Source organism: Pteropus alecto, unplaced genomic scaffold, assembly GCF_000325575.1.
Source record: "Pteropus alecto unplaced genomic scaffold, ASM32557v1 scaffold86, whole genome shotgun sequence".
NCBI lineage: Eukaryota > Metazoa > Chordata > Mammalia > Chiroptera > Pteropodidae > Pteropus > Pteropus alecto.
In genome coordinates, this window is record NW_006442109.1 from 26,906,146 (window position 1) to 26,915,729 (window position 9,584).

General features: G+C 34.1%; 1 protein-coding gene across 2 annotated transcripts in view; it reads right to left on the reverse strand.

The window, feature by feature from the left end:
- Nucleotides 1-1,653: 1,653 nt before the first annotated feature.
- Nucleotides 1,654-9,584, reverse strand: part of SNAP23 (synaptosome associated protein 23) — a 26,236-nt gene continuing 18,305 nt past the window's right edge. For both annotated transcript variants that reach the window (XM_006920454.3, XM_015595968.2), the window contains exons 6-8: nt 5,026-5,184; nt 4,229-4,373; nt 1,654-3,043 (exon numbers count right to left, since the gene is read on the reverse strand). In XM_006920454.3, the coding sequence (XP_006920516.1) occupies nt 2,978-3,043; nt 4,229-4,373; nt 5,026-5,184 (370 nt within the window). In that variant the 3' untranslated portion in view covers nt 1,654-2,977. The remainder of the gene's footprint in view (nt 3,044-4,228; nt 4,374-5,025; nt 5,185-9,584) is intronic.

Genomic DNA, 9,584 nt, shown 5'->3' on the forward strand with positions numbered 1-9,584 from the left:
AATTTGAGCAATTTATTCTCAACTGTAATATAGGCAATACCTTCTACTTCTCAGGTATATTATGAGGATATGGTGAAAAGATAGATAAAAAGCATTTGGCACATGACGGAGTAAGCACTCAAGAAATGATGCCATTGTTTTATCTGTTAAGGTCTGAACAGATAAAATAGCAAGTTGTACAGAAACGGAAGGCTTAAAGTGGACACCAAGTTAAAAAGAGTAAGGACTTGGGTATCAATTTGCGAAATATAAATCTGACTAGAAATGTAATTGAGATAACTTAAAATTTTAGTAAGGGTCAACTAAAAAAACTAATTCTAAGTACAAGTGAGTACAGGATGTCTGGGAGGTAGACATTTAAATTTAAGGGGCTATTCATAATCCACACATGGCATGAAAAGATGTAGAGTTGAAGTAGTAATAAAGAGTGAATTAAAACTGAAGGAAGAAAACAATAGGCACAACTATAGGGGATAAAGATCATTGTTATTATTAAGACTGGAAACTTGAAGAGGGAACTTACTGTTAAAAGAAATCAAGTTTGGGGGCGGGGGGATACTGTTTAACTCCTTAGTTATAGGTTAGTATTATGCTCAATGTCATACAACTACTAAATGACTGAACCAAAATTTGAACTCTGGTGCAAAGCAGTGCTAACCACTTTACAACCTTTCAGAAGTAATGGAAACAAGTTTCCAAACAATGTTAACAGGAGAAATCAGAAAAGTCAACAGCTTCTACTTCTAATGCATTATGGGCCTAATTGCTATGGCCTCATCCCTCTTCTTTCTTAGTAGCACAATCTTTGAAAAACTTTGTAACCTGAGATCCATGAATGGGCTTTCAAGACCCATTTATGTGATTCAAGTTTGTGTATCTGTTTCTCTGGGGAGATAGGCTGTGTTTTCTTTCATTGAATTCACAAAGGGATCCTTGCTCCCAAAAGTGTTCCACTCTAGAGAGAATGCAGCTATCATTTATTAAGCTCTTAAAATTGCTGGGCACTGCTCTAAGTGCTTTCTATGCATTACCTAATCCCCATTTACAGACAAGGAAACAGGCACAGAAATGCGCTTACAGTCACTCAGTCAGGAAATGGCAGAACTAGAGTGTAAATCCAGATAATATGGTGTCTAAGGTAATACTTCTAACCAACCATAATTATTTTCAAAACTATTTCCTCTAGCCATAACGGTGTTAAAAATTTTTTTTTAATGCTTTTAGGAAGGGCATTTAAATCTTCTTACTTTATACATATACCATCACCTGCCAAAATGATTCCTTTTGGCATGGAACATTTCTATTACAGAGGGCCTAATTAAATCTCACTTTTTTCCTCTTCAGCCTTTGAACATTCTCATGTCAACTGTATCTTCTCAAGTGGGTTGTAGTTCTCTCTCATAAATATCTTTTCAGTTGCTAATATATGTAAGCTCAAATGAATAAAAAACTAGCAGTGATTAAAATGAACCTCATGACAAATCATCAAAAGTCATTTCAGTATTTCCAATAAAAATGGGAATGATGCTAAAGGCAGCTTTCTGCTGGAGTGCTTCTTACTTTATGAACCGTTGCTTTACTCAGTTTGTTAAATAAAAGCTGATGAAATGATTGCCCCCCAACCCAAAACAGCCACAGGAGCACACTTACCTATTTGAAAGAACAATTCCATTAGTTACAAAATTTAATTGTAAGAATCAAGGTGGTTATTGGTCAAACCAATCACATTAATAGCTTTGAAGTGTACAGGTGCTAGCTTTAAAATAAAGGTGACAAATACCAATCAGATTTTTATAACTGTTCAGGATCTAAATAAACGTGATTCTGACATTAGTTCACAAGGCTACAGATGCTAAGTACACAAGGCTAAGAGAATGACAGTGCAATGATGATTGCAATAATGAAACCAAAGGTGTAATTGCAATAATGAAACCAAAGGTGTAATTTTCCAAATTACTTTTAGTTTAACAGAATTCTAGCTTTTTGAAAGTCTTAAGTCTACATAAAACTCAAGGCAATCTAACAATTTTTCTACCTGAGATCAAAACAAGTTTCTTTTTTCTATCTAAACATAATTCTTGGCATTGAGGTAAATCTGAATTCATGTGATACACTTTGTCAAACTTTTCCAAAAAATTTTAAGCCCTTCAGAGAGAAATTCTCATGTTACACATACATATTTACATATTTTTTTCTTGAAAGACTAATGACAAATTTATGAGGTTAAAAGGCTTGTAATGGAACCATGATACTAATAATACGAAAATAAAAAGCCATTAACTTATACAAAGTGTTCTTGTATGGTGCAATATGAAATGTAATCACAGAATCTATGTACATATATGAAACACCAAGAGTTCGGGAATTAATCTCACTTTAAAAAACTTATTCTATTCTTTTTTGAAGCAGAGGTTGCAAAGTTGTGATGTATAACAAAAATATTGTGTATAAAAGCTCCAAAACCAATTATTAGCCTAAGTTGTCAATAATTGCAACTTAAATTAAAAACTAAACCCAACTAGATCTTTACTGTGGATAAAACTTTTTGCTTTGTGGCCTGAATGTTTTACTGAGGTAACCTCTTACCTCTTGCTTGTCCTTCTTGCACTCCCCGACCCCTGCCCCCAGCTTCCTTATTCATGGCTGTCTTTGGCAATGCTTCCAAATCTTGAAAGCAGAAGAACCTGCTACAGTAAACAAGGAAGGTGAACAACAATGCTATATATGATGTATGAAAACCAATCTAAGAGGATAAACTGAGAAAGAAATACTAGAGGGAAGGCCGAGCAGCAGTCTATCCTCAAGGGAAAAAGATAAAATAATAAAAAACAAACGGGGGCTGTTACTCCTCACCCTTCTTCTACATTATCTTCTGATTAGAAGAGTATGGAACCAAATATTCAAACTCTGAAAAGGCAATGACTTCGAAGGAAGAGCTAGGCAAGTGACTAAATGGTAAAGAAAGCACAGCAGTATTTTAGCTGTCAATGAGTTTCTTGGCTCTGGCATTGGCATTGTCAATACGATCTTTGTTGGTGTCAGCCTGAAAAAAAAGAAAAAGACATCAACATTACTTTACAAGGTAAGTTGGTCTAATAAAAGTTAAATTTCATACACTTGGAGTAATTGACAGAAAATTCAGGAAGTCATAGTACAAAACTCATTTTGGACAAGAACTATCAAATTTATTTGGAAAACCGTGAGTGCATAAATATGACATATAACAGAATTTGCCAGTATTTTATGCATACTGTACCATTTTTGTCATAGTTTAACACATCTGAAACTGGGATCTTATAATCAATGGCATTTTAGACACAATGAAATATAAGAATGCTCTTCTCTGCTACAGTTCTGGACCTTGAGGGAGTCCCCTGAACTAAATCATAGAATCCCATCTGGGCCTACCCTAGGTCTAAGCCAGAGAGACTGAAATAACCTTCCCCAAGATCTTTGGAATATACATATCACCACATCCACAATAATATCTGAATTAAAATGATGGGTAATATGTAGCCTAAACCTATGTAATAGCATTGAAAGCATCATTTGCCTCAGTGAAATCCACTGTGATTCAATACCTAAGCTTAAAAACTCACCCCATCCTTCAAAGCACACTGAGATTTTAATGCAGTGACAATAAATAAGAATGGCGTTTAGATGTGACACATCCAAACACTGAACACGATTTCACTTTCAGTGTCTTTTATATTATGTGAAATAAAAAAATTGCAATCACATTTTTCGTTACTTACAGGGCTCTTCTGTGTGTCCATTCCACAAGAACCATTCTGCAGAACTGATTTTTACCTACTGACTTATGAGATGAGGATTCAGGAACTTACTAATTTGTTATTTAACAAAATAAAACTCCAGAAACTAACTTGCTAATTTTTTGGTGGGGTGGGGGGGTGGGGCGGGGCAGCGGGACCACACAAAGGAAGACCACACAAAGATTAGAACAGATTCTAAGCTTCATTTGTGAAATTTTAAATAAAACCACTTCATTCCAAGGTCTTGGTTTCAAAATGAGACAACTGCCACGAGCAACAGGAGAACTTAGCTATTGTTTTACAATGTGTTAGAATTGGCGTCCTCATCAAAATTCTAACACCAGTGAGGACAGGATCTTATCCTATTGTTCTCCCTGAAGTATTTAGCACAGATATCCATTACTAAAACATTGTACCAAATGTCTCATATTCCTATGGCACTAAGAAGCTTTTACCTTTTCTGTGATCCGGTGTATTTGTCGATTTTGGGCCTCAATCTCATTGCCCATGTCCAGAGCCATGTTTTTTAGATTTCCAAGGATACCGCCCACTTGAGTCAGGTTCTCTTCCATTTCATCTTCTCTGGCATCATTAGTTATACTATCACGAAAATATATTTAATTTGGTATTTTTTAGTAAATTATAAATAGACTAAGTCTAGATTTAGTTTTCACAAAAATAAGCAACCAAAATGACTCTCAGCAAGTGTTAGACCCTAAGAAATGTAGGGTACCATTATTGGAAATATTCTATACTAAAAATTGAAAGAGTGATCAAGGAGAACACAATGTCTTAAAAGCTATGTAAGAAGATTAAGAAGCAACTCTAGGACAGTCAAAATGTGATTCCTGGCATCACCTGAGAACTTGTTAGACAAAAACATGCTAATTCTTACACTCCATTCCAGATCTCCTGAAATCAACTGGAAGTGGATCCCAGTAATGTTTTAATAAACCTTCCTTCAACGAGAAAGCTGAGTAGTTGTGACAGAGACTGCATAGCCTGCAAATCTGAAATGTTCATTATCTGACTTTTTACAGATATTCTTATAGGGATCTGGCCAACCCCTGCTTAGATGATCCATTTTAAAACACATTTTCCTATTTTGTCAGAAAGCATATTTTTAAATGCATTTTTAAATGGAATAAATGCATTTCTAACTGATGAGTTAGGGTTCATGTATAACCACACCCCTCCTCAGTGGACCATTCATTTAGGAAAGCGGTAAAAATATTAGGAGGAGCTGACATACCGTTTAATGTATCCACCGCTGGATGTTCCTGTGGCTGCTTGCTGAGACTGACCATTTGTCACTCGGCCTGGCTGCTTAGATACTACATTGCTACAAGAGTTGTCTCCACCTTCTCCCCATGTTGCCTTATAGTTCTTACCAGATTCAAAGTTCTTTGTCCTATATAAGAGTCAAGAATGCAGGGAGATACCAAAAAAGCAGAAGAGAGAGAGTTGTAATTATTAGTGCTTGTCAATTTGAGGATGACCCTAGCACCCTTAGCATAAAAGCTACATACATACAGCTAGATCTTGATTATGTATATTATAATCCATTGCAATATGGCATAGAAAAAGATGAATTGTATAAGCCCACTGACTTTAATAAAGGTTTTTAAAGGTTCAAATACTTCTACCAAATCTTCATTAAGCAGTTAGCAAGTAGCAAAATACAATTATTTGATATCTCAGTTTCCCCTAACCTCTAACACTCCCTAGAGAAGAGATTTAATGGACATTAGGGAAAAAAAAAATCCTTAAGAAAGCTATTCTGGGATGCCTTAAGAGTGTCCTTGGAGGCATCTAGAGGTTGATAAGAGATAGAAGAGTAAAAAGGCTGAGTAGGCAACACTTAGGCCCACTTAACTCAAACCAGAGTAGTTCTAAGCTGAACAGTTTTTTAAAGTTAAGAATTTTAATAGGAATTAAAACTTTAAAAAGAATTTCTTAAGAAGCAAACAAACATCATGAAGGAAAGGCATGAATTATTTCCAAATTGAACAGCCAATTAATAACTATCTTGGCCATTCTGGTACCAGTTATAAATCCTATGGTTTAGGGCTTTTTCATTTAAGAGCTCATTTTTCCAAATTAAAAAAAAAAAAAAAAGTCCTAAATCTAGGCCTCTTAAAAGTAGAAGTATGTGCTTTAGATGTAACTGATATAGACAAAAATCAGCCAAAGCCAGAAACTACCATGGGATTTACTCCTTGAACTATAAATGGCAAGAAAAAGAACCTACTAAAGTGACTTTAAAATAGCTATACAAAAAAACACAAATAAAACCTTTTTACTGATTATTTGGCTATGTACAATGTTACCCATACAATTTTATTTTTTTCTATACATAAAAACAAAGTGGTATATGGCTATAATATTAGTTTCTGATTTATTCAACTAATATGTTAATGAGGAAGTTTCAAAACTACAAAAGCAAAGGAGAGAATCTATGAAAACAGTGTCTCTTTCCTTAATAGACATGTGAAGATTCATTTCTGGCAAACATAGAGTTGGATCTTAGATCTTAATCATTAATGCTAGTCTGGCCGTGCTACCCTTAATGTGCCCGATCTCATTTGATCTCAGAAGCTAAGCAGGGTCGGGCCTGATTAGTATTTGGATGGGAGACTACCTTGGAATACAACGTGCTGTAGGCATTAAAAAAAAAAAAAAAAAAAGGGAAAAAAAAGAATATATTTAATCATTAATACTAGAGAAAGGGTACCACTACTTTTTTGCTAAGAGGCACTGAAAAGGTAAACAAATATATGAACACTGAGAAGCTAGTTCTCAAAATGTCTTTCTTGGTTCCACTTTAAGTCCTCACAATTAATTTCCTATTTATGCTATTATGTTTTATTAATGTTTTATTAATTAATCTATTTATTAATTAGCCATGTTAAATCTTTCCTGGAACAAGGTGAAATATACATTTTTAAAATAAATATTTATGTAAATTATCTGTTAAGTTTCGTGAAACTTATTTACATGTATTTTTTGTTAATGAGTCTCAGACAAAATCCTAAAGCAAACTGATAGCTAGTAAACAAAATAAACAACATATTAGTTTATCAGAAAGTTAATAACCAGAGGTATTAAGAGAATATAAGTGGGGTTTTTGTCAGCATGTCAGACTGTAGAACAGGTCAAAAAGTGAAAGCTAGAATTCAAAAGGCACTAAACATTAAGATACTACATTTCTGAGAGTTTTAACACATCGAGAGTAGACTGAGACAGGACTTATGTGTTCTTAGTCTCTCAAGGGATAATATACACGTGCTCCAACCGCCTCCTCAACCTTAAGTGACAATATTTGAAATTCCTCAAACTTTTGAGAATTCTTCCTCCCATAGTTATATATAAAGGGCATAAGATGAAAACAAAGTCTTAACGTGATATCATGGATGAGGTTCAATTAAGCCACAGTTTATAAAAAAAGAATGACTGGTTACCAAACCCTTCTCTCTTTAAGAAGACAGGATCATTGAAGATGTTCTTTCAATATCAAGAAGAAAAGGTGCAAAAAGCTGAATTTCAATTTTTAAAAATGTTTATAAATATAACCCAGCTTTGCATTGGATTGTCATGTTTACTTTCAAATGTTTTTTTTTTCATACAGTTGTGACATGTCCTGAATGTTTATAAAGAAGTGATTTCTTATCTTCTTCCTTGTGATAGCTCCATATCTCTTTCAGCATCTACACTCAAGGTAATGCCTTCTGGTTGCTCAAGATCCTGTTACCCTGGAGCTTCTCTATCAAGTTAGAACACTCTTAAAAGTAACTTGTTTTTAAGGACAGTGTCAGGCAGCTGCCTATCTAATTAAAACAATAATGTTTTAATCTAATTTGTCTTCCTTCAAAGGGTCTCAAATTCTTTAAAGGTAGTATTTCCCAAGTTTGACTGAGCACCAGAGTAACCTGGATGCGTGAACACACAGGAACACAGGTTCCTGCTTCGATTTGTATGGAGTGGAACCTGGGAATCTTTTGTTGTTATTGTTTTAGGTCATTCAGCTACCCAGAGAGACACTGTTCTAAGGGATTTCTAATCTGTTTTAGAAGGAATATCTTAGGTGACTCTAATAGTCTTTGTATTTCTGTGTATTAGGACACTGAGGAATTAATCTGGAGGAAGCAAAGGTACACATCAGGACTTTTTAAGGCACAATGTTTGTGGTAAATTGACTTGAATCCTAATCTTATACCTGCCATTCAGTAGCTGTAGAACCTTAAGCAAACTTCCATCTCCGAGCATAAGATAATAACAATACTTAAGAGTTCACAGGGCTATGAAAGGTTCTGTTGATAATGAATGCAAAATTACTTTGTAAAGCATCAGACACATACTTTTCATTCTTAGGCCTCAATCTCTACCTGATCCTTAGTTAACAATTCATGCCTTTAAGTGCACAGACTACCAATTGGCATGTTTACTCTTCTGGACTATTAACATTCCCTAGCTTTGAGATCTTATTGTAGCTGAATATAGTTGGAATATGGCTACATAAAAAGACATCTAGGCCCCGACTGTTTTGGTGTACAGTAAGAAAAAGTGTTTCTGATCTTCTGCATAAAAAAAACTCTAGCCCCTTTACGAAGAAATTAGACCATGATAAAATGCTAAAGCAAGTTAGTGATAGATGTTAATGCAATTAAGAACTCCATCTGGAAACTACCTGTCAGTTTTAAGGTGTCTAATAATCTTTACCACTTTTTTCAATATAAATCACATTCAAAAATGGAAAGTTTGAAATAAAAATAGAAATAGCCCTTAATTCAAGATGCTGCTGTAAAAGCAGAAAACAAGTATCAGAATATATACACAATAACTTTAACAATTTCTTTTTCTATAAAATAACATTGAATGTCAACTCTAATTGAAAAAATAAAAATTAAACAAATGTCCTTATAGTAAACTAAAAATTAAATCAAAATACTAAAACAAGCAAATAAAAGTTCTTTTTCTAGTTTTGGTTGTCAACATTAGTACTAACTGAATAAAAATGGCAAAAATAAAGCCAAATATTAGCCAAAATTCCTTCATAACAAGGAGAAAACAGACCAAATAAACACCAATTTTTATGAGTGTGTGTGTGTGTGTGTGTGTGTGTGTGTGTGTGTGTGTGTGTGTGTGTTTGTGTTGGGTGATCAGCCTACAGGAAAGAAGAAAAAGGAGAGCAAGAAACAAAGTGTAGAAATCAAACACTTAATTTTCTAACATTTCCCTATGGTATTAGTAGTTCCCATAAAGATCCAAAATTAAGGAGCCAAACGTTATAATCAACAGTAGTCTGATTAGAGGATTAATTTTTAAAAAAAAATTAAGGTAAGTTAGCTCTGTATTAATTCAACACGAAACTACAACAAGCTAACACATTACATAAGAGGAAAACTCTTATTTAAAAAAGAAGATACTAGATATGGTAACATTTTAAATTTATACCCCATCTTGTTCTGAATGGCATTTAAGATGACTTAGATTGGGCAATTAATTCCTCATTTTGGTAGTATCCTAAATCATAAAAAATCCAAATCATTAGAAGCCCGCACTTCGATAGAGAAAATCTTGATTCTGGAACTGGGAAAAAGTTGGGAAACTTAATAGAAAATGGGATGCTGAAATCAAAATCCTTTGGAGAGTGATGGATTTAGCCTGAATATCCCCTTACCTTTGATCAGAACTAGAACACAGCAATTCTCTACAAAGATCAACCTATTTAAAACTTCTTACTGTTGAATTGTCCACCTGAAACTTACTGGATTTCATTAACCAGTGTCACCATAATAAATAAATTAATTA